Source organism: Mauremys reevesii, linkage group 2, assembly GCF_016161935.1.
Source record: "Mauremys reevesii isolate NIE-2019 linkage group 2, ASM1616193v1, whole genome shotgun sequence".
Classification (NCBI taxonomy): Eukaryota; Metazoa; Chordata; order Testudines; family Geoemydidae; genus Mauremys; species Mauremys reevesii.
Window position 1 is genome coordinate 67,453,112 of NC_052624.1, and position 26,653 is coordinate 67,479,764.

At 39.2% G+C, this 26,653-nt stretch overlaps 1 protein-coding gene across 15 annotated transcripts in view; it reads right to left on the reverse strand.

Annotated features, from left to right (window-relative positions):
* SATB1 (SATB homeobox 1) overlaps positions 1-26,653 on the reverse strand; it is a 104,369-nt gene that overhangs the window by 41,303 nt on the left and 36,413 nt on the right. For all 15 annotated transcript variants that reach the window (XM_039527248.1, XM_039527260.1, XM_039527251.1 and 12 more), the window contains 3 exons: positions 12,159-12,270; positions 8,603-9,057; positions 100-312 (listed from right to left, as the gene is read on the reverse strand). In XM_039527248.1, coding sequence (XP_039383182.1) covers positions 100-312; positions 8,603-9,057; positions 12,159-12,270 — 780 coding nt within the window. The remainder of the gene's footprint in view (positions 1-99; positions 313-8,602; positions 9,058-12,158; positions 12,271-26,653) is intronic.

Consider the following 26,653-nt stretch of genomic DNA (forward strand, 5'->3'; position numbering starts at 1 on the left):
TGTATTGAGAAGCTTTTTTCTTTTTTTAAAATAGAGGTTGTCAGTGGGACATTAAGAAGGCGCAAGGACCAGATCTGAAAGACTGAGAAAGTGGTTTACTTGTGGAGGACGGCTAGGCGGTGTGCTTATTAGAGGTGCTGGGCCCATAGCAGAGGCTGCATTCAAGCTCCTTTCCCTTTCGTCCTGGTAAATTCGATCTCGTTCGGCTTCTGGCAGCTGCAAGAAATTCTGCATAGCCCGAAGGTTTACCAGTAAAGACTGTGAGGCGGTCTTGGGGTCCTCTTCCTTTCGGAGGATTTCTGAGAGCAAGCCCTGTAGCAAAAAAGAATGCTGAAGAGTTAGGCTGTGCAATCTTTTGTAAAACGTGCTCTGCAAATCCTTTGCTAATCATTCCTTTTTCTTTTCCATTATGTTTAGAACATGAACAGTCAAAGGCATTCACACTGCATAGGAATATATTAATGACAATGTAGGTAGTGGAGAAGAGAGCCTCAATTGTATTCTTAATTTTATTAAGCATCTGCTTTACATACAACATAAACTGAATCTGCCTAATTGGTCGCCTTCCTTTTACTGGCTTAACTTGCCATGAAATCTTTCACAGTCAGACAATTGCAAGAAGTTAAGAATAAATGAAATCCACATAGTACAGCAGCACTAGATTGTGTAGTTCTCATGCCGGGTAGACAAAGACTGCAGAGAAGCATCAGTTCAATCTGTAGTAATGGAAAGCCATTTCTAGAAACTCAAGCAGCACTTTGAAAATAAGTGATATTTGAAAACTAATCTGAGTAGATTAACAGACAACACTCCTAAAGCACTACTTAATTGATTAAGGCCCATATTTATTATATGTCAGCATTTACACCTCCCCCCAAAATAACTAAAGGAATAATCATAATCAATACTAAATGGAGTATGAAGGAAATTACACTGACAAAATGCATGGTTTGGCGGGAAAAAGAGGGTGTGTAGAAACAGGTTGGTGCAGAGAATGTCTGTGCACCTTTACAGTTACCTGACCCTTGATTGCATCCCCCATTATTCACAGGAAGTGTTAGTAAAACCCCTAATTAACTGGGGGGGGGGAGAATGCAAACCCATACCTAGAGCCCCAACCCCAAGGAATAATTTGGAGGACAAACCTCATGGAATTTTCTTCATCCCTACCCCACCTCTCCTGTGGGCTTTCTTGCAAGTAGTGATGATTCAGGGCACAATTTGGTAGTTTCTGCTCAAGAAGTGAACCAGCATAGAATAGTTGAGTTACATGCAGAGATGTTATGGAGAGCATTGGAAATTAGTCTTTTTAAAAAATGTTCGGAGTCAAAACACGCTTACTTTTGGCAATAATTTTCAAAAATCATACTTATCTACCTATTTACTAGATCTCTGGATGCTAGAAAAATGACCCAGTGCTAAGAATGCTAGTTAGCAATGGGTCCCTCTAATTTTCCAATAATTGTTCAGAAAGGTTTAACTGCTATTTGTAGGGTAGACAAAGCTATTTTTCAGCACAGTTATAGAAAGTGTGTTTGAGATATGCCGGAATATGATCTCATGTGTGCTTTTTGTAGCAGTGCTGAAAGGAGTATACACAGGATAAAAAGCAAAGCATTTATAACACCAGTTAATTAGCCGGGGGGGCAGGAAGAGAGCCACTGCTGATAACCACTATCAACAAGGGGTCATTTGATTGGAGAAGATGAACTAATGAAGAGATATGGATGACAAAACAGCAAGTTTTAGACTTAGGAAAGGTTTCTCAGTCTAGCTATAATCAGCAAACTCTCCCAATGCAGTCAACTTAAAATGGCACAAAAAGAAAGCTTTTGCTGGTATAACTTACACCAGTTCCTTGAACGAAATAAACTATAAGCTGGCATAAACTCTAGGGCTTTTGTTGGTTAGAAATGTAATTTAAAAAAAAACCACATCCCTAAATCAACATTATTATATTCACAAAAGTTTTAAGCGTATACCTGGCTTTCACCATAAGCTGTGAAATCACTCAGTTGACATGAGTAGGGGTTCTAATGAATTGAGAGTGAAAGTTCCAGCACATACATGAATACAGGTGACCGCACAAGGGGCACTAACAGAACTGGGAAGTACTATAGCAGTATCTGCCTGCAATACGTAGCTTTGGCTGGTACTGCTAGTCCTTCACTTTTCTGAGCACTAAAATTCAGCTAAAAATTGTATGACAAAATATACACAGGTAAATCCCAAAGAGCATACCGTACATCAAACCTAGCACCCTGTCTAATACTGACACTGACAGATTTACCATCCACTTATAACCAGATTTAAAGTGATTTGCCAAGATACAATTTGTAGTGTGCTCTCCTGATATTATACTTCAGGCTGCATGAAGACTAAATGCAGTTTTGCATGTTCAGCTTCAATCTGTCAGCCTGAAAGTCCCATTTCCCCCTTCAGTGGAAACAAATTTTTTTAAGACACCACCAAGCCTCATTTTAAAAAAAAGTTTACAAGTCATCACAAGTATAATTCATTAGTAATTGCACAAAAATGTTCAATAAATATTATCAGTGCTTTCAAAAGCTAATTATGAATTCTTTAAAATGGGAGATAAATGAAAGTGTCTGCCAATGTGAACAAAAACATTGCCTGTCTGGCCCCCAGTTCGTCTCCTCTTTGAACGTAATCACTGATTCAAATAGATTTTATCAGCCTCACGGAACTTCAAAGCTTCCAGAAGAAAAATGTGATTTGCTGAAACCTCCCCAAAATATGTAGAATATCCTTGAGTGCTATCTGTCTCCATTACATTGTGTTTAAATCACATGTCCAGGTGGAAGATTATTTGCAAGCTCCACCCACAAGTTTGGATTCCTGCCAAGTAAGTTATAAGCAGACACATTTATCTATGTCGCTTAGTAGCAAGAGGAGAGCTGTCATGATAGTGTAATAGCACCTTTTTACCTTTTATTCAATAGTGATATGGATAGTGTGCTTTTTCTTAAATTACACTATGAAGAATTATATGAACACAGTGGCAATTTCGGTTATACTTAAGCAGGCAAATTTCCCTCCACCACATAATTTACAGAACTCAAATTCAATAAAACATTACATGATGGTCCATTACTGTTATCAATTTTGAATAATCCATCTTCATTCTTCATTTTACTGGAAAATAAAGTGTGCCAAAGACAAAATAAAAAAAGAAAAAAAAAGCCTAGCAAGGTGATCAGTGTAAACTTCAGATTTTGTTTTAAAATGATAGTCTGCACTTTACTGCACCCAAATGTTCTTCCTTTAAAACAGTAATTGCCCAGAATTAGTATGTGCATAGTCTTAAATATCCAGAAGCTTTCACATATTTTTGGTTGTACTCTACCATTTAAAAACTAAAAGACAAACGAATGAATGGCACAATAAAAGCCGATATTTTAAACAAAATATACATGGGTTGAATGGAGGGGAGGAAGAGAAGGTATCCATCAAAAACATTCAGATATGTTCAGAAATCAAATTGTCACTTTCTGTTCAGAAAAAGAAAATATCTACATTCAGACATAGCAAAAAGCAGCAAATCAAGCCTCTCTTTAGGCAAAGAGCATTGGTAGGTGAGAACAATGTGTTTTTGTTGAACCAAGGTGACTGCAAACCAGAGTTTATGCAACATATGTTATGGTAAAGTGTAAACAAAAAGGAAACCCAAAGTTATGGTTTGAACCATGACCATGACTAATAGCTCCTTGCTTGAAATGTACATAGTACTGATTGCTGTACTATACACATGGTTCAACGTATGCCTTAAAGCGAAATGTGTCTGGCTTGTTTATGGGAACCTAACCTTTGACTTGACCAACTTGTGTGTGTGTAGCGTTGCAAACGTACTGCATTTTTTGCAATGTTTTTTAAATAAGACTATTGAAATGATTGTGCACTACTCTTCACATTTACTACTTGTGATTGGTTCTGGGTGGGTACACTTTTGAAAAGGAAAAAGCAGGGCAGACAGCCTCCCATCCATACAGACATGGTATAATGCCTGTGCAGCTACCCTATGCCACTCCTTGTCCCCAAAAATAAAGGGTATGGCCAAAGTGCACTGCATTCCAGCAACCCCTAGCTAGTGGGCAGCCCCTTATGACTGTTATAGACCTGAGACTTCTCTAAACTACTCCACCCCTGCAAGGTTCAGGGAATCACAACTGGCTGGCTCCTCTTCATCTCGCCCTCCTTAGCTGTGCCCAGCATGTATTTCAGTGGGATGTTCTCACTATACAAATGTGTGTTATCTGCATGATGCAATGAATTTAGATGAAAAAAAGTCTGAATACAATCCATTCATTTACAGCTCGTAACTGAAACATAGCTTGGTTTATTTTAGTGTGGCTATCCATGTGCATATATCTGGATAGCCACACTTGGGGTGAAATTCACACAAATCTTGGCTAAACGAACTTAGCATGGGGCACTACAAAGAGGAACCAAGGTGATGTAATCTACCTCTCTCTCAGCCACTGGGCTGGAATAGCAACTGCTTCTTTTCCACATTCCCTTCACAGGGGTTCCTAGCAACGCAATCACTAGAACCTTAGGGTATGTCTACACTACCTACTGGATCCGTGGGTAGTGATCGATCTAATGGGGATCGATATTTTTATCGCGTCTACACTAGACGCGATAAAAATCGATCCCCGATAGCTCTGCTGTCAACTACGGAACTCTACTGTGGTGAGAGACGGAAGCGGAGTCGAGGGGGGAGCGGCAGCGGTTGACTCGCCGCCGTCCTCACGGCCAGGTAAATCGACCTAAGATACGCTATTCGCGTAGCTGAAGTTGCGCATCTTAGGTCAACTCTGCGTCTCCCCACCCGCCCAGTGTAGACCTAGCCTTAGACTCACTGTGCACTGAAGCCCACCTTACAGGACATCTGGGAATGTTCAGCAACAGGGGAGGAGGGTGGGGGGGAAGGTTCCACTCTCATACGGTACTTTAAATCAGGAAGGCAAATGATGTACTGCATATGCAAAGTATGCTAATTTTCACTCAGTTATAGATTTCTCAACTATTCTCTTTTTGCACTTGGCCAGACATGTATTCCTAACTGAGAACTACATATGTACCTACTTTGAAGTTTGAAAAAAGTTTTATTTGATTATCAAGAGAAAATTAAAAGCATCTTGTCAATTTCTGTAAGTAAAAAAAACTCACAACACTGTCTTCTAAAAATAACGTTCAGATAGTTTACATCTGCTTGTTTTGGTTTTTTTAAATTTTACCAAATTCCTCTCTCCTATGGATTAGGACCTAGCACCAGCAGTTCTAATCTAAGAAGAATTTTTTCCTGAAAAAAATTTCCTCAGAAAAATGGAGCCAAGTGTTGACCAACCACTGAAGTAATTAGGAAATTTTTTTTTCCTAAAGCATATTTATAATCAGTATCACAATGTAATAGTGACAGAGTTAAAGTCTGTAAGATAAGAAGTGCTGACACCTACACCAGCACCTTTAACCAAAACTGAAGCTCATCTTGAACGCCAGACTGTTATGCTTCATTGCTCTCAGTGTATAAGTCATTTCCTTCTTTAACTTTTATACTAAAAATCAAGTTTCTTCTTTCATCTGGGGCCATATCAGACTATTAGTTTTTACACAGTTTAACCGATTCCAGTGAAGTCTTCTGCTTAAAAAACTGATGGCATAATATGGTCCCTGGACTGTTTCAGAGAAAGGCTCAAATATACCTATGACAGTTTTTAAACATGTCACAGTTAAGCCTGGGTTAGTTTTTAAACTCAGAATATAGTAGCTGGATTTAAACAAACATTTTCACTTTGCACTATTGAAAAATAAAAATAAATATTACATGTACATTGTACTATATTGTATTGTACATACATTGTATTCAGAAATAACCTCTGAAAGATGTAATGCATCATAAAGTTCTTCCCCTAAATCTGGTTAAAGGAGATATATTCTGAATACACTGATTAAAAATAAATATGCTTATCTATAAAATACGGGTTTATATACACAATGTAGACATTAAATGCAGCAGCGACCCTTAAACTTGTTTGTTTTACCCAAGATAACTTGCAAGATTGGGGCCTTAGCTAACAGTATTTATGTGTGAAGCACCATTGACTTCAATTGGGCTTTGCAGGGGCACAAGGTAAGGCTTGTGTATCTCTCTGCAAGATTGGGGTCTAAGGTTCCCTCAGCATCTGCATTATTTCTATCTTGTTCTCTACCTTTTCCAGATCCAATACCATGAATATTGTAAATACACAGGTAATGTAATGGCAAGTATTTAACTAATTAGTTAAGGCAATTTGTAAAGATTCCAAGGGCAACTACTGTTCATTCACTCAAGCAAAGCTGGGTGAATGTTGGCTGGGGGGCGGGACGAGAGGGAGAAGAGATTGCATCTCTCTTCATTTGACTTTTTAAAACAAGTTCACTTTGACAGTGTTTTCTCTCATTTTGGACCATTTTTTGAGTATATCCTAATGAGTTTATTGGTAACAATATTCCTGGAAACAGTAAATTTTAAAGAAACAAATTCCTAATTTGTGAGTGTATTTGCATTGGAACCCAATTCCAAGATTACACAAATCCAATAGCAAAATAGAAATATACGGTACTATATGAGCTAGGTGTTCAATCAAAATTAACCAATTCCAACTTGAATTTTAAATATCAAATACTAAGAATGCATTCGTATACACAATCTACAGACTAAACTGAGAAAAAATTAGCTAGCAAATTTTGGAAACAAACTATTTTTGAGGGGTGGAGGTCTCAAGCTGCTCATGCACGATTCAAACAGAAAGAGGCAAAATCTGCTAAATAAATTATTCTCTGAATTATTTGCTCAGCTTTACTTGTAGGCAAGATGGCAGCCCCAGGCCATCATAACTGGAAGCTATTATTTATTTCAATAGGAAATAGTGCCAATAATCAGAAATGTTAAATACTGCAAGTGTGTTAAGTAAAAGCACAACCAAAACCCACACATGTATATTTATTCACACATCTCAACTGTCATATAGCCTGATCCTACTCAGATACACTAGTCCCACTGAAATAATGTGTAAGAGACCCAATCCTAAAAACCTCAACTACTGGTAAGGATCTAAGGATTCATGTTTAAGGAAAACTACAACCTTATACAGAAATCACAACATACAACACAGAAGCTATATTTTCTCTCAGCTAAAGGAGTTATTTTCCTAATTCATAATGATGGGAAATGGTGCATTGATATAAACCTAATGTTAGTGAATTTAAAGTGTAATGTCTTTTTCCGTCTTAAATTATACAAGAAGGAAAGTTACAGCAAAAAAGTTTCAAGAAATGTACTTTACTCAAAACATACAACTCTACCCCGATATAACGCTGTCCTTGGGATCCCAAAAATCTTACCCCATTATAGGTGAAACCGCATTATATCGAACTTGCTTTGATCTGCCCGAGTGCGCAGCCCTTCTCCCTGGAGCACAGCTTTACCGCGTTCTATCTGAATTCGTGTTATATCGGGTCGCGTTATATCAGAGTAGAGGTGTAATTGGTAAATTACACACTGGTCAGATACCTTCCCACTAAGTTTTAAATTTTCAGAATTCCAAGCCTTTTTTTCCATATTTCATATTAAGAATCACTTTACCTTAAGTTAAAAATTATATTTTTTATTTTTTCTTATGCTTATTAGATATATTGGCATTTCTTTCATAGTGTTTCTTCATTACATTTCACGTGGCATGGCATTAAGTTAAAATCCTATAGAAGAATAAGTTATAGTAGCATTAGCTTCTAAATCAAGTGTCAAAAGCTAACACATTAGTGTTGTATCAGCTTTGCTAGAGCTAAAGGTTTTACTGCATTTGACAGCTGCAGTATACACTCTTGTCTGAACACTGGTACTCAGCAAAAAATAATCTTTTAACATGAAATTTAATTTTAAAAAAGTAGACATATGGAAGAGTGGGAGATCTAAAAATCAAAAAGCCAAATTGATATATAATTTTTATTATAATCTTTTAGTCGAGACGTGTTTAAAATTTTGGTAGTAATCACACAGCAAATCTTAGCAGGAAAAGAAAATAGTAACAGCCAGTTGGGTGCTGTGGAGGTTAAGTATAGCTAATGATAAAACAGAGTTTGAGAATACATTCGGGATATGGAGCAGCACAGTCTGCACTGTGTTGCGGTTAGTCTGTTCAGCATACACATACGCATGATGTGAGACAGAGACAGCGTTAATTGCACAGCTGCATCTTTACAACATAGAAAGGGATTCGGTGAGTGGCCTTGAGCGTGGCTCTGGTTAGAGCTGCTTGGTTTCTCTCCTTTTGGAAATTACTACACATCCAAGAATAGCAGCTAGAACGAGAGAGGAACAATTAAAGCTGTTTAAGAATGGTGAGAATTTCCACACACTGTGGATAACTTAAGGTTTATCTACCATGTCAACTTAGACACAGATGTACTAGCGCAAGCCAGTACTGATGGCTCCTTCATAGAAGGCAAGTGGGGAGGAAATGAACAAGGGGAGAGATGGAAATGGTGGCAAATATTGAAAAGAACAGACTCTTGCATTAAAAAAAAAAAAAAGTCTGACCTGAGTTCTGTTAAAAGCCACACGTGCAAATACTGCCTGTGAAATTCCTGCTCGTTTCAATTCATCACGCACCCACTGGTAGATTTCGGAAGACACCTCTGTGTTGGTTGAGACCTGTGGCTCCAACGGCTTGTTCATGGATCTACTGACGGGAGGAGGGTGGTTCAAGTACTGTTGGTTTAAGGACTGCTGGGCTAGAAGTCTGTTCACTGCATACTGCTGGTTCAGCAACTGGGCCATTACCAGCTGCTGATTTACCAACTGAGGGCTAATAGGAGTTGATACAAGTCCAGGGTGCAGGTTTGGGAGTGGGGTCCGAACAGATGGCTGACTGCTATGAGAAAGCTGAACAGGGGACGGAGGCTGTTCAGCTGTGTTCCCTGGGACTGGTTGCTGACCAAAGTTGACATGGTTGGCACCTTGTTGGGATAGTTCAGAAAGACTATCCATTTCAACTAGAATAGAAAAGAAACATTTAGTTAGACAAAACACCAGTATAGATTAACTGAAAATAGTAAAACACTTTTTAGAAGAAGGCCGCTTAATTTAGATTCGGGCTTACTGTATTGTAAATCCCATAAGAAGTTTCATAGCAACACCATTCCTGTGTAACCTTACATTTCTGGCCTTCCAAGGATGGTGCAGTGCATTAAAAAGAACGAACGAACACACATGCATGGCACATACAGACAGTAGTACCTAGGATGAACTAGTGGGGATTCAGTAAAAACCTGTCTCATCTGGTCTAAGTATGGTGAGGGAGGATCCTTTCTTGAAGGTATGGATAAGGGGAATGTAACAGCCATCAAATTAAAAAACAAACAAAACAAACAACAAAAAAGCCACGTTTGCAGTGAGGATACACAGTAATATGGGTCTAAAGCAGGGGGATGGGGGAACCTATTGCCTGCAGGCTGGATGGGGCCAGTTGCTTAATTTCATCCAGCTCCCCCCGCCGCAGGGGGAAGCCCTGTGCCTTTGTGCCCCCCTGAGGCGGATGAGTTGAACTTTTTATATTTCTCTCTCTAAAAAAACCTGTAATTTAAGTTGCTTTTTACTTGTGTGTGGCCTGCAATTGATTTTTTCTGGGGGTCAATGGCCCGAGATAGGAAAAAAAGGTTCCCCACCGCTGGTCTAACGCATTGTCAATAACCAAGGGCCCAAGATCCGGAAGCAAAAACTAGACAAAGCGAAGAACGGGAGCACAGAAGAGGGAATGGTGAGCAGTGCTACCCGGCTCTACAGGAATTCAGGGAGGTCCCTCGGGAAGCATGAGTGTGCACAACTCTAGGTGCAGACATGCAAAGCCTAGTAGTGGCCGTTACTGGGGAGCAACCTCACTCTGGCACATGGACCCACTGGCTGCTTGTGTTGCATCCATGAACTTTAACTCCTGCAGAATCTTCCTTACTATATCTACAGTTCCCAGATGGGATGGAGAAGGGCATACAATCTAGACATCCCTGTATGCTGCTAATTCCTCGTTGCAGTATCAATCCTATGGCCTGTTAGAAACTAGAATAATTCATGTTACATTTTGCTGTTGGACCGTACTGGCATGCAGGATCAGGAGTGGACAAAGGCAACCTTTACCTTGCTCACTCCTGAGCTACTCTTCAGCCATGCTCAAGGATCTGGATGTGAGAGAGACTGGGGGTAGGGAAGGAAGACAGGCTGCTTTATCTTATAGCCTCCCATGTATCATTGTTTTAGTGGCTTGAAGCACAGCTACACTTTTTTTTTTTTTTTTACTGGCACCTTCCCCAGACACTCCCTCTGACTAATCACACCTTTTATTCTAACTTCCAGCATCTCTGTGGACAATTTAGACTCCCTTATAGTTGAGCAGAGCGCATATGTAGTACTGGAACAGTCCAGGTTAGATTAAGACTCCTTTAGGTTTTATTAAGCATCTCCCCGACCCCCAAATCAAACTTTTGGTCAAGTTTGATCTGACAGGGCTCCTTTAAACCAGATTTATTTGGAATAGCTCTTTGTTCAAATGTGTTTCATTTACTGGCAATATTCCTAAAATAAAAATAGTGTAAGAAACAAATCCCGGTTTATGAGAAGAGAGAAAAACATATCTACGATGTTCACAGTAACTAATGTTCCTCATTAACAATTATTCAGCAGATCATCCTCCTACCAGAGGGGAGTCTGTAGGAAGAAATCTGTCCATGGATTCCCTCACACAGAATCCCCTCACACTGTCAAGGGCAGAGGAAAGACAGGGTTCTTCTACAAAGAGGCCCCATGCCTCCAAACTCTGGTGAGGACCCACAGCTTCCTCTCATCATGGAGCCCCTCTCTAGTTTCATCAGCTACTAGGATTTTTGAGGAGATGTTGTGTGGACTTTTTAGCTGTATTACAATTTCCGGTAATGGGATTCCCATTACCCCTGGCTTGCATACTCTGTGGAGATGGCCAACCCCCCTTCTGTGCAGTGGGGAGATTGGCACAAGGATCAGGCCCACTGACATCAGTATAAGTCTTTCCACGGATCTCAGTGGGCTTTGGCTCAAGCCTTAATACGGACCTCAGAGGGGAAAACAGCTTTAGACTTTAAACTTACAGAAAAATCTGACATTGCTGAAGTTAACATTACACAGAAGCTACAAACAAGTTTAAGGAAAGCAGCCTTCTGTTTTCACTAACTGAAAGCAGAGATCAACCCAAGTGTGCCATTCACTTGGAACAGTAATTCAAGCAATTACCACAAAAGTGATGCATTGTCTTCATTACTGCCTTAAGCTATAAAAGGCAAGGAACCTGTTTTGGTAGATGAATGGTTTTGCTTTAAATACTAAAAGCTAGAACATGCTCAAAATTCAAACCAAATTAGACTCCATTTTCTTCATTCCAAAAACAGTTTGAAAATTATTATGTAGAAGTGGATGTAAAATGCCCACACTTATATTAATTGGATTTAAAAAACAAACTGTGAAAGACATTTATAAACACATTAAATTAATATACCTCACCAACTAATTTATTATAATCCTATAATATACATGCACACTATAGCCTTACTGTAATCAGCAAAAACTTGTCCCAATAGCTATAACAAGGCCCTTGTCATAATGGACTGAAGTTACAGAAGTACCCAGAAGTTACAGCAAGATACAGTTCATTTGTTAATTCATAAGCTTCTTTAGGAGGAGAGTGATGGAGACCAGACTAGAATTTGTTACAGTAACTACAGACTTGTTTCTTTAAAATTTAAATTTACTATTTTAGAAAAAAATCCACAAATTTACATTTTTTAAAGAAATTATTCTGGGCCGTGGTAGGCCTCAGATTTACAAAATGACAACTTTATATCTTATTCTAATTTCCTGCATGTCAGACAAGCCAAGTCAGTTTGGTTGGTTTAACAACAAATATTTATTGACATTAATTCTCTCATTATATGCATACTCCCCACGCCCTCATAAAAAAAAAAAAAGCATTCTACATTGATCTTGAAGAACTCTACCTTCTTATAGGACTGTGACAGACCTAGACACATGTGTAATGGTATATAGCCACCACCACTGCAACTTTTTTGCTTACCCATCATATCTTTTGCCTTCTTGAAATGTTTATACCACCTTCCAAATTCCTGACATTTTGCTGCTGAGACATTTGCATAGTAAGTGCTGTTCACAATGGAAGAAATCATACTCTGCATGAAAAGGGGGAAAAAAATCATCTGTAACACATAGCAGCACAAATTGAGAAACAGAAATTATTTCAATTGTTGAAACCATAATATTTTTAGAGTCTGAGCATCATACTGCATTTTTAATCCTTTTGCCCAGAGCTTCAATTTCTTTAAATCCATTAATCAAGCTTAAAATCATATACCAGATACATTGTAAATGAGAACAAAAAACAAATCCACTGAGAAAAGAATAAAGTTATCAACTCTAAGAATCTTAGACCACTAGAGATGAGGTGTTGTTTCAAGAGATGAAAAATTGAAATCCTAAATTCAGAAAGTGTCATTTATTAGTAGTACTACTGCTTTCAATTGAAATTGACCCATCCTAGGTCCAAACAACACTGCTAAGGATATGCCCATTCCCTTCATGTCACCTGTATGCAGCCCAGAACCCAGACAATCATGGGGGCAAATTTAATCTAGAATGAGGTCTTCTGGGCTGCAGAAGAGTGGTTTAAACAATGCCGCACAAGAGTGGATGCACTCTTCTTAACCAAACTTAAACTGTTCGTAGGGAACAACTTTGAGAAACACTCTCATTGTCAGCTTCAACTCTAGGTACTGTGCTATTAAGTGCTTAATTCTAGGACTGCAGATTAATCATAAAATATGCTCAAGAATACAAAACATTTTAAAATTATTAAAATTTAAGGATATCTTTAGAAACAAGTTGGTTCGATAGAAAGAGGTGCCAATTTTTAACCAAAGTAACCATTTATAAAACCTTTCAATAAAGTGCTGTCTCACAAATCAATCAAGATTGTTTTGCACACTGATGCACTGTTGCAAGTTAAAAATTACACTCAATATAGGCAATATATTTTTGTGATAGGATGTGTGATCAACAACAAAAATCAGTGAATGCAATTCCAATAGACTGATGAATTTCAATAGTATTTAATGCGGAAAATAACTACTATTAGCATAACTAAAGGAATTGTCCAGCATATTTAGAACACAATGACTCTCTAGAAGACAAAGCCCTGATTATTAAGTTTCCTTTGCTAGCCTGCATATAACATTTCATTATATTTGTGCTATGGTGAAATCAACATACAGCATGGGGCCTTTGTTATATGAATTGTAATAATCACTAGCAAAGCCAGTTTGGGGACAAAGGCAGTAAATACTCCTCCAAGTCTGTCTATTACAAACTATTCCTGATCTAACACAGTGTTATCTTGATTATTGATTCTACTGGACTCCATTGTAAGCATTCATTTTATAACATGCTGTTCAGTAATATGTGAATTTCTTAGATCCCAGAACAGTTATGCTGACATGTTAATAAGGCAAAATATGGAAACCCTACTATAGAAGTCCTGTAATGAACATATCAAGTACTACCTTATAGCCATCTTCACATTTTTTCCATTAACCACCAAAAATATATAATCTTTAAGTGCTTACTATTCCTTTACATTAACCCAGTGTTTTTCAAATGAACTAGAAATCTATTAAACAGTATAAGGAAATCTTGACAGATCACTATCTACAGACTGAATCATCTTAAACTAAGCTTAACTGAATCCAATTTTTATTTCCAGTACAACGACAAGATCAGTGATGTCTGATACTAATAAAATTGTGATTTTACGTTCCCTTATAGATCTGGCCACTCCCCATGGGCGACAGCTGGTGCACATGACAATATAAAAAAAAACAACAACAACAACAACAAAAAACCAACCATGAGTCGCAGCTGCAATATATTTGAATAAATGAACAGGTTATTGTGCATGTAAAACCTGCCTCTGTACATGCAAAATTGGCAACTGCATAGCCAACTTGACCATTTGTGTGTACACATGCATATTTTGCAGGTGAAATTTAGATTTTAATTTTTGAAAATCTGGCTCATTTCTGATCTCTTCTCATCTCTTTTTTTCCCATGATACAATAAAATTTAATAATAGTTTGTGTGCCTCCTGCTATTATTAAAGATGTCTGCCTAAGATTTGAAATCCTCATCTCCACTTAAATATCATTCAACTTCAAGTTATAATCCTGTGTTTATGACATCACAGTCTGTTACCAAAGAAATAGGATATCATCTGTTCAGCACTGTGACTTCACTGTAGGACCAAACAGAAGGAACTGATAGGAGTTTTGACTCAGCCTGTGTAAACAACATGGGTAAAATCCTGGTCCCTTTGAGGTTAGCGGTAAAACTCCCACTGACTTCAGTGGGACCACAATTTCACCCCACATATCTAAGAATTAGCAAGATTGGCAAGGGAAACAGTGAAAGACATGAACAATGTAGTTGTACCTGAAGTATTCCCAGTCTGAAAGTCCCTCTTTAACAGTGGGCTCTTCAAGAACATTTCACACAAACATGCAAGCTACTGTGGTTCATTTGCTAATTCACTTAAGGCAACAGTTTTACAAGTCTAGTAAAATGTTCATATCTTGGTAACCCACCAAGTACCTTCACCAAATCTTTTCTTCATTGTTTCTATTCTTGATCTGCCTGTACCATTGTTTTCAGAGGCTCATGGTGTCTCTCTCTGTCTTGGAAGATATTCCCAACATTCTTGAGGAAACCAGAATCTTGATCTTAGGCATACTGAGGTTACTCTCTCTCTCAACCACAGGCTACACTACATGCAAAAAGCCCTCCAACTCTTTGTTGGTGCCTTTTATTCCTCCATGATCAAACAGTCCACAAGTGTTAAACTTGATTGTCTCATGGTCCATGACTGTACCATTTAAAATTCCTTATCCAGATATACCCTACGTACAGGCTATAGCTGTCGATGCTTCCCAAAAACAGGGAAGATGAGCTAGCACAACGTGCAGCCTGAATAAATCTCAGACATATTCAAATGCATCACAGTACTCACCCATGATCTGGCCACAGCTTTCACACTTTCTGTGAAAGAAAATTGATAAACTGTATAAGTTGGCCGTAGATCTCAAAATCTAAGAGAACCTCCCACAACCTTATTCTTTGGATCAAGTTGCTTTAGGATCCAAAGTCTCTCACACACACACAAGTCCTACAAGTACATGTACAGTACTTGCAGTTCTGTTTTGAGAGTCTGATGAAGATCTGATCTGAAATGGTGCCACCTTGACAGAAACACCAGTACTCTGGAAGGATACCATCTGTCGCAGCCTGAGCTTTCTTTTTCAGCCAGATACACTGTTTACAATTAGGTCTTCCGTAATTGTGGTGGAACAGGGATAAAATTGGTTCTCAAGTTCAGCTTAGGTTTCCTTAGAATGTAGTTTTAAAAACTGAATATCATCCCCTCAAAAGGTTAAATATCACAGATATGATAAATAGGCATGAGGTGTTCAAGAAGTTTCAAGCACTCTTTAGAAAGTAAGTTTTTTTTTAATATGTCCATCACTTTGAAAAAAAAAAGAAGAAGAAAAAAGAAAAGATGCCAGTGTCAGTCACCTTTTACATTATTATGTTGGATTCCAATATCTGATGTGTTTCACTAGGCAACAGAAGGAATATTATGTTTGATTCTCTCTGGTCATTTCAGCTGCCACTGTAGGTACTTTCTGGGAAGTATTCCTTCACTGTTTCTTGTAACACTGCTTACCAACCAGGTAAAAAACTGGTCAGTTATGACTAAAAATGTATTGCTGTCCTTTTTGCAAAACAACAAAAACAATGTTAATCAGGTTAATTCAATCATCCAAACCAAAACTGTTCATGCTTTCCTGCCAAATCAACCATCCACAGCAAAATCTGTTATCAGTGATTGCTCAGCTTCCAGTCAAAAACACTTAAGCCCCACAATCCCAAAACTTCCCCAATAATAACCTTAAAATTACTCTTACATAACAAGACTGAAGCACAGAAAACCACCTCATCAAAGGGTATTTGGGATGCAGTATTTGCACAGAACAAATACATGCTAACAGACTTAGCAGAGGGTACCAGAGACAACAGTTCCCTTACAGCATTTTAAGCTAGATATTAAGGATTTTTTTGTATGAAATTTCCTTCGCAAAGTGGTATCATAACCAAAACTTATGTAGGCCTTTCTAATTGTTTAACTGAAGCGGCGCGGGGGCGGGGGGGAGGGAGGGAAGGAGAGAAGAGAGAGAAGCATTTATGAAACTGGCTCATCGGTGTTTAAAGCTTTCAAGCTCTATCAGTGGAGGGGGCAAGGGCTGCAACAACTTATTTACACAATTATCTAAATACGATTAAACAGCTGATGGACAAATATTAAACTGGAAAATGTATAGTCATTTCAGCTTAATGTAATCCTCTTTCTGTAAACACCCAAGATGATTTTTTTTTCAACCAGAACAGTCCTGACATCTCATAAGCCTAAGGGTGAATAGCAAGAGATTGTTTTTGATAGTTATAAATATTCAAAAGACATGCAGACCATCTGCTTTCATAATACAGGTAAAGCAAGACTGAAATGGTGACTGCTGTATAAAAATGGTTCTTTTAACAAAGTCTTCCTCTCCTCGCAAACTATAAAGACAGATGTCAAAAACTGTTTATATAGGGTAATCAGGAGCGTGCAAAATGTAATATTCCTTTTACACACAGTGCTTGCTAAAGAGATTTTTTTTTCTTTTTCTTCCCATCTGTGTGTTGCAACACATTTCTACAAGTTAAAAACATTTTTTCAAACAGAGATCTCATGAATACCCAAAAACATGCTATCTGGTTTCTGAATGCTAATTAATTTCAACTAAGGAATCTGCATTTTTTCTGTAGGAAGGAATGTATGCTTTTGAAATGGAGTACTGTACTGATAGCAGACATTGCAAACTGAACACTAAACAAGTTCAATTCTGTACTGTTTTGACACTGGCTATTTTCACAACCTTGTCTTGCACATAATCTGCATCTGTTAAATTTGGTTTACCATAAATGGAGCACGTATAATTCACTCCCTTTTCAATGGAGTTTTATTTATGTTTTGCCATTTATCAAGCTCTTCAACATAAAGCCTTATAACAATGTAATGATTTTGTCAAGTGGAAAGTAAGATGTCTTATCTTCCAAGCAGAATATGAATAGAGCTGCCCATAAACCCCTACAGTCAATTTTCAGAACTGAAACACTAATCTTGACAGTAACCTTTTAATGTATTATATTAATGGCACAGAAGCGTTAAGCACCTTTTTTATAATTCTCAATAAAATGAAAATTTACTGAACAATCTGTCAAAGGACTGGCTCCAATTTTTTTTAAACCAAACTTTTAGAGTTCTATATATTTTCACTTCCATAAATTCACCACTTTAGATCCCTAGGTATTTGGCAAGGCAGGATACTTTGCTACCACCACTATAATCTGCCTAACAAATATACAAACTGTGAATCTCTGTTTCAGTCCCCAGATAAAGTTTAAATGATGCTGAATTTAAGAACAGAGTACAGCTCTGGATTGGGGGGTGGGGGGAATTATTAGAAGAGAAGGAACCGTGCATATCTCAATGTAGAATATATGCTTTACCCAAAGGAACTTTATGATGAACAAAAGCCACCAACAGTGGATGACGGTAAGGAAGCTGCTTGGATCAATGAAATAATAGTGGTAGAAATCTCAAACAACATAGTCTGAGTGCAGACTGAGATCTCAGAAGTTATTTTAAGCTCCTGTTTAAATATTATTTAATTAAAACTACAGTTGTGCATATAGGCCCCAATCAGGTAAATACATAGTCAGAGACAGTCCATGCCAAGAGTTTACACATAATTTGAGATTATGCCATTCCACACACTTGGAAGATGCAACCTGGTGCCTGATGCACTGACATACAGATGATAATTCTCTGACACTTAAATTAAAACCAGAATTACAACTGCAAAATATCTAGACACCATGAGTTGTTTTTAGGATATGGAATGTTAAAATGGGCTGGTTAACACACACACCCCTTTAAGACTCTTTATTACCTTGAAATATGAGTGACATAGGAATTTGCTTTGTCATGACCACTATAAATATGTTGTAGAAAAAATTAGATGGACAGAGATACATCCCTGATAGTGAGAAGACTGTCTGTGCCTTTGTCAGTGAATCTGGATGAAGATTTGATCCCACACTGTTGCCAAGGTCATGAGAACTATGGTGATCTGTATAGCAAGTGCTGGTCATATAAATTAAAATTGCATAAAGGCTGTCCTAAAAATGATTAAAATGAGGCTTTCAAAAAAATAAAATACGACCCTTGCCCTCTGCACCCCTTCTACATCATATAAGTAATTTAGACTAGCTCCTCCCCCTTTTCCACTGCTTCTAAAGGATTTGTCTCGGTACAGAGAGAACTGAAAATTGCCTCCATTATAACGAGGACTGCCACAACCTCTTATTTTGGTAAAAAAGAAAAAAAAAAGACTGAAGTGTAGAATGAAAAATAAGAATGAACTACAGATTCTTGCACTGCTCTGTCATCTTGTAATGTGAAGATTGGAAATTTACATGACAGAGAAGCAATCGCCCACTCTCCTGATGGATATAAATAAAGCTGAGAAAAAAAAAAAGTCTGCTTTCCAAGATACCAGTCTCATATCCAGAGTCTAAAGGCTCAAAAATAAAATTAATAATAAAAAAATAAAAGGGTAGGTGGGAAATGCTAATTCACACATACCAATTCACAAGAAATGGGGAAACTGGAAATGGCAGAAATCCAAAGGACACTCACAGCTGTTCTCAAAAAGGGACTAGTGATTTTTGTTGTCTTAGTTTTTGGGTGCCTCACTTGAGTCCCCTTAAAAAGAGATGATTTTCAGAAAGTGGTGAGCACCCACCCTTTGAAAGTCACCCCCCTTCCCTTTTAAAATGTCTCAAGTTGAGCACCAATTGAGACAACAAAAGATCAAGAGTCAATCTTGAAATTATTGTCCACTACCTAAAAAGTCTGTATAAAGGCTTCCAGCAGCAAAGGCTTGAGATATAAGTGTGCTGCTGATTAGACCCTTCCTGAAATCAACTTGGATAAAATCTGAAAATAACTAAAATAGTGGCAATAGAAGACATGTTCCTAGCTTTATCTCACTGAATGAAAATGATCTTGTGTTTCTAAAAGTAGAGTCTACATTACTTCATCCGAGAATACTTGACTTCAGTGTTCACCTTCCAGTAACTGTAACAAACTATTGAGTCTCTGGGCTGGCTTCCAGCAGGGCACCCCACAAAAAGGAGGATATGGATAAGGAAAGGTGCTTGAGCTAATATCCATTTCAGATCAGCAACCCTGGCTCTCAAAGGCAACTCTATTAAGCAATAAGATCAAATTTGCTGTTTGCTTGCATGGTGCTCTCAGGTCTTCAGGAATCAAAGGGAAAAAAGCAAACAATCAGGAAACTGCAGGTGAAGGGTACTGAGAACACATCTATTGCTAGAGCTAGCAGACACCTGTACAAGCAGAAGACATGGGGCACCTGATGTCAAAGTCTGGAGTCTCCACAGACTATTCTGTGAAGACATTGAAAAACTGAGCATTCTTTATCTTTTTATCTTTGCCTTATCTAATTCTCTTTTCCATTCAATCTTCTTGCTAGATGAACTGCATTTACCTGTGACAGTTCTGTTCTTAGGAGGATAGGATACCTCTGAGTTACTTACTGACTTTCAAATAACTGGTTCCATCATCTTTTTTCAGGTATGACATGATTTTTTATTGGTACAAATGATTTGTCAAACAGGAGAGTCCTTTAAGCTATTAGTGAATTAAAGACTGCTTTGAGCATCCAAAAATTGTATGTTCCTTTCTGCAGAAGGACTTACTTTTCCTTCTACAGATTTTGAGAACACATGAGCCTTGACCATCTGCTGTGGTAATTCTCCAGTTTGGTTCCAGTAAAGGGGCTCCTGAAAGTTGCACGATATTGTCCACCAAGTTAAGGAAGATTTCCTTGAGAGGGATTATGACATGCCTTTTCAGCAAGTCCCTTCACTGGTTCCACTGTTCTGCTAGGCAAAGCATCAGTTGCCTGGCATGAAGCTGAGCCCTAAGGCACAATGTCCAGACAAGAAGTCATCAGACACAGTATCACTAATGCTTGTCTTGCCAAATTTCTCTTGGTGTTAAGGATCAAATCTGTCTTTGATCTACTGTCTGACACAAATATAACAGATTTTTAAAACCAGAAGCGGCCATTATGATCATCTAATCTGGCTTCCAACATAAAGCTGTCCACAGATTTTCATCCGATTTTCAAATCTACCCCAACAACTTGTGGTTAAACTACAGCATATTTCTTTCGAACTTTCAGATAGACATCCAATTTTAAGACTTCAAGAGATGGAAAATTTATAACATCTCTTAATAATCTGATCCACTGGTTAACTACTCTTAATGTTAAAAATCTGTTTTATTTCTGTTTGAACTTTGCTGACTTCAATTTCCAGCCACAGGATATTGTTATGCCTTTGCTGGCTAGAACAAAAGCCCTCTAGTATCCTATCTTCTCCCTGTGAAGTTACAGAGACTACTGTGTATACTTGTTCATAAGTCAAATATTTTTGGTAAAAGAGTGACGCATCAAAGAGCGGGGGTCGTCTTATAAACGGGTCTACACCAAAATGTGATTATTTTAAACTCTACGGAATCATTGAGTTGAATATCTAATACAGGGATCGGCAACCTTTGGCATGTGCCAGTACATTCTGCGGCCCGTGCTGCTTCCCGCCGCCTCCATTGGTCTGGAGCGGCGAACCGCAGCCAATGGAAGCTGCGATCGGCCGAACCTGCAGACGCAGCAGGTAAACAAACCAGCCCGGCCCACCAAAGGTTGCTGATCCTTGATCTAATACATTGTAGTTTTGATTATCTGGAGCACCTCAGCTCCCTGTGGCTGCGGTTTGCCGTTCCCAGCCAATGGGAGCTGTGGGAAGTGGTGCGCCCATAGGAACAGTTGTAGAAGCAACTGCAGACGCAGGGACCTTTTGACATCCAGAGAAGTTTCTACAGAACTTTCTCCACCCTGTCCTGATTGGCTATTTTCCCCAACTCTCCCTCTCAAACAAGTCTCTTCATCTCCACTTCATTCCCCATCTGCCCCTCATACCCTCTTCCCCACTGCCCTGTCCCCTGCCCATCCTTTCCTTCCATGTCCCCTCTCCTTTCAATTTTCTTTCCATTTAACTAAGCCCCTCTTAACTAAACCCTCCTTCCTTTCTCCACCCTGCGTGTCTGTCTTGTCTATTTCGAGTGTAAGCTCTGGGAGGGCAGGAATCATCTGCTATTCTGTGTTGGTACAGTGCCTAGCACAATAGGGACCCCACTCGTTGCTGAATTTTTTGGGGCACTACCCACAATTAACCTGATTATTATTAATCATGTTAGAGAGAGAAAGTGTGTGAGGCAGTACCTTTGGCTGGTGAGAAGGACAAGCTTCCAACCTTACCTAAGCACTAGCCAGGTTGAGAAAGAGTTTTATTCCTCCTTGCCCCAGAACAGATGTTAGTAGTGAGGGTCTTAGCAGAAGTTTCACTGTCCTGTCCAGGGGCGGCTCTATGTTTTTTGCTGCCCCAAGCACGGCAGTCAGGCGGCCTTTGGCCGCATGCCTGCGGGTGATCCACTGATCACGCGGATTCGGTGGCGTTTCTGCGGGTGATCTGCCAGTCCCGTGCCTTCAGCGTACCCGCCACCGAAGCCACGGGACCAGAGGACCTCCCACAGGCATGCTGCCGAAGCCTGCCTGACTGCCGCCCTCACTGTGACTAGCAGGCCACCCCCTGCGGCTTGCCGCCGCAGGCATGCGCTTGGTGCGCTGGTGCCTGGAGCCGCCCCTGGTCCTGTCTCATCGAGTCAATTTTTTCTGTTGATAATCTTCAGAACCACAAAATCTTTTAGAGAGATGGATCCTTTTTAGCAAACTAGGCCACATCAAGATCACACAAAAGCACATTACCCCACTCTGAGAAATAATTCTTCTCGAGCTTGTAATGTTTTTGAGACTCTGGGTATATTATGTTTAGAGTTAGGGAACTTGTCAGAATTAAGTATTCTCTAGACTTACATATATGAGAGAGTCTTTTATGTCTTCTCACCCTTGGGGAAGACAGATTTCTTTAGCTCGTTTATTCCAAGATTTGGAGGGAGACAGGTCTCAGGCTGCTGCCAGGTGTTTGAGGTTTACTTACTGTGCTCAGGACTGAAAAACCTGTCCTCTGATAAATGCTGCAAGGCATCAAAGGAATTTGATACTTATTTTTCCATTGAGGAGTCATCCAAGGAAGTAGACAGAGACCTTCCCCTTTCCCTAGCACGTGTTTTGAGGAGACAAGGTGGGAAGTGAAAAGGAAACGATACACCACTTTTTTTTTTTTAATTAAAGCTTTATGAGAGTTTGCTTGTAGGCTTCAGAACCTTTACAAAAAAATCCTCTCTCATCCTCTCAAATAATCCTCAGTGAGCATTCAAGTTAGAGTTGAGATCAATCTGACAAGGAAGGAAGTATTTGGTCTGTCAAAGCCAGAAGTGCTTATCTCTCTGTGTAGCCACTCAAGAAGTGGGTCTCGCTGTGCTTTCATTCCTGTCAGGTGTAGAGGATTATTATGAGTCCAATTCCTTTTCTTCAAACAAGACTGTCACAATTTAGAACACCACCACAGCACTCTGCATAAAGAGCAGACTATGTAGTTAATTCCCCTTGGTTACCTGGGCACCTTTCTTCTATACGCTGGTGGTATTTTGTAGGGGAAAAATTTTTATCAAAAAAATGTGTCACAAACTGAGAAAAAAAACAGCCATGTCTACTTGTAGTTGGGGCAGAATGGACATGGTTAGCGTAGCGAGACAAGAAAAACATCTTATGAGTCAGATTCATCTGTCCACTTGCCTTTTAAAGAGGACTTAAGTTGGCTGTCCAGATAAGAGCTCTTTAATGGACAGAAATGAACTTCATTTTAATTCCTAAACTGACACTTCACAATACACAAGTTTACCACATAATTTGGAAAAAATTCTTTGCCATTGGCAACTTCCTGAGGAAAAGCAACACGAGGACCAGAATGGCATTAGTGTGGCAGATGTAACTGACCTGCACTGGCAAAGAGAATGAGCAAGTCACACGGCTTGGCTCTAATCAGTGCTAGAATGTTTTTATATAAAAAAAAATTCTAAGAGACATACACATTAAGTTAAGGGAGTAACTGTCGAGTGACATAAATGAATCAGACCATATATTTCTTCATTGTTAATGAAATTAAGTTAAAAGTGGAGGAAGTGATAAAGAAAATACTGTTAGTAATGTGTTTTACATAGGAACACAATATAGAAAGGGAAGTGCAATTAAATCGTAATGTGGACATTTTTTATTTTTAGTTTATCATCTAGTTTACATTTTGAGCGCCTTCGCAGACAGTAAATTATGCTGGCATTTCTTAGGGAATAACTGCCATGTTAATTTAGTTTAATAACATAACTGACATAGAAAAGGGGGGAAAACAAGCAAAAAAAAAAAAAGAGTCCCAAACCCTACTCCTTATCTTTAGCTAAGTAGTCAAATGCTTTCTATATGAATTGTCCCTGGTCCAGCTCCAGTGCCATGTAATAATACAATACATTACAACATAATACAATACAATCTTGGATTTCTGTAGTGCCCTTCATGCAAGCATCCCAGGGTGCTTTACAATCATTATGAGTTAAAATTAAAACTGAAGCACATACAATTCCTAATAGAATCATTTTAAGAATGCTAAACAGAACAAATAACTTTTAAGTCTAGATTTAAAAGTCCCAACTGTCAGAGCGTTCCTTACTTCAATTGGCAATGAGTTCCAAAGCTAGAGAGCAAAGCGACTGAAGGCTCTCTTATGTTATGTTAAAGGATCCCTTATGTTGTTTATACTCTTATAGTACTCTACAATCAACCAGTTTCCAATAAAAGAAAAATTGCATGTGTTATTTGCAAATCTTGTTTTAAAAGAAAGCTGGGGAATAGCTGGGGAATAACCCTCTAGTGAAATAATAATAATAATAATAGGAGACATACCTATCTCCTAGAACTGGAAGGGACCTTGAAAGGTCATTGAGTCCAGCCCCCTGCCTTCACTAGCAGGACCAAGTACTGATTTTTGCCCCAGATCCTTAAGTGGCCTCCTCAAGGATTGAACTCACAACCCTAGGTTTAGCAGGCCAATGCTCAAACCACTGAGCCATCCCTCCCCCAAAGTTAGAGAAAATCAGGGTTCACACTCAGACACATCTATAGACATAAAATGTCTTAAGTGGTACATTAAGAAAGGATATAAGAAAGCATTTATAATAAACATGCAATTCTTGAGCAGTGTATTATTTATTGGCACTAAATATGCTGCAAAGATATATACACCTCTACCCCGATATAATGCGACCCAATATAACCTGAATTCGGATATAACAAGGTAAAGCAGCGCTCCGGGGGGGGTGGTTCGCGCTCCAGCGGATCAAAGCAAGTTCAATATAATGCAGTAAGATTTTTTGGCTTCCGAGGACAGTGTTATATCGGGGTAGAAGTGTATATAAAGGACACTTTAAACACTAGTTATTGTATACGGCTTTTGTCAAGACCATCACTGCAGTGAAAGTAAAATAAAACAGAGTTCAGTTTTATAATGTATACAAGGCATCTTTTTTCTGAAATTAGCACTGTGTTCTTGTTTGACTCCTGCCACTTCCCTAAAACTTCAAGGCCATATTATGCAGACATCCTTCACATGAGCAGACTGAAAACCACACAAGTACAGACCAGAACTGGCCAGTACATGGAGAATGGGAAGGAGAAGCACAGAAACATTGTCACCTGCCTGCAATTTACAGAACCTCTTCCTCTGTGTTTAGGGCTCTGCAGTGTTGGGGCCAGAGGTGAATAAAAGGCTGCTGCCTATAATATCTCAGCATTTATCTTCTGAGAGTTGGTTGCACGAAGCATCATACATTACCTTGCACAAAAACACCCTTCCAAGATAGGAATCCCTAGCCTGAGCTGGAAGCAGATGCACGTAGGGGCCCCATGACAGTACGGTATGAGCAGGGCCCTTTGAGGTCACAGCCTATATTGATTTGGTAAGGGACACATGCCATCCCCAGTCACTGAGTAAACCCAGGAAAAGAAACTGATTCTTCTAGCTCAATTCATGAATTTCCCTCCTGGAGAGGATGATTTGACCCTTAGTTATAACGTTTCAGGTATGAATAGGTTTCTACCTCTTCACAGTAATTCTATTTTCCTTCTATTAAATTTTCAGGTCAGAGGAAACTTTTATATTATGTGCAAAAATATCTTTTAAATCTTCAAAAATAATATCTAAACAATGTTGAGAGTCTGATTTAAGCTGAGAGGAAAAAAAACCTTAGCAATTCTAATTAGAGAGGAGACTCTCTGTCCTCTACTTAAGTTTTGAAAGAGGCACCGCAGCAGCAAAAGTTAAGGATGAAAAGTTAGCCTTACCACTGGAATCTTCTGGCATGTGCTAGTGAATGGTTGTGTCTCCCTCCCCTTTTCCCCCCCGTTTGTGTCAATGCTCATAGAAGGTGCCAGAATGAAAGTACCAGAGACTGAAGATTATTTAAATGTACCCACAGAAGAGGTATAGTAGCATAGGGAAAAGCAGGAAAAGCTTCAAGCCAGATCATGGATATTCTTAACAAATTACTTGTAAGAGTCACCTTGAGGAAAGTTTAATCTCCATCCCCATCCAGTCCAGAGATGCCAACCATGTTCTGAGGCTTTTTATGATGTTTATGAAAAAAATTAGGGAGGTTGCTGGGACTTCTCCCCCTGAACCCAGAAATTGGGATCTCTCCCTCCCCTCGAGGGAACAGTACCTCTCCCCACTCCCCTTCTTTCCCATCTATAGCCAAGGGAGAGGGAAGCCTGGGTCCGTAGGCCCCCCATTCCTCATTGCGCCACTGACCCCTACCCACACCCAAACAAGGAGAAGGGGAGGACTGTCCTAGGAAAGTGCCCTCTTATGCTACTTATGGTCCTTAATTACCTTGGTCAGTCCCAGGTCTGGATCTCCTTCCCAGGATAATCCTTCTCTGTTGCATCCACTCAACTGCCTCCTTCTGCCTCCCCAACAGACTTCAAAGTGAGGGTCTGATAGGATGCAAGCTGAGCTGATTGGCAGTATGGCTTAGGATGCTGGATTCATTGCCAAAACCAGAAGTTGCATGTTGTGTTCTAACTGCCCCATGCGGACCCTCCTGGCAGGCTTTAGGTACCTCCAGCACATTATCTTAGTCCACCATACACAGGGCAGCTAGAGAGCAACATGCAGACTGTCGTTTGGGCGGTTAATTCAGCAGTGCTCCAACCCATTCAAATTTGTCACAGCTTGCCTCCTCTCAGACCGTCACTGGGCTGTCTGTGCATGTGGCGCAGGGATGGTGAAGAACACACTGTCTCTCTCACT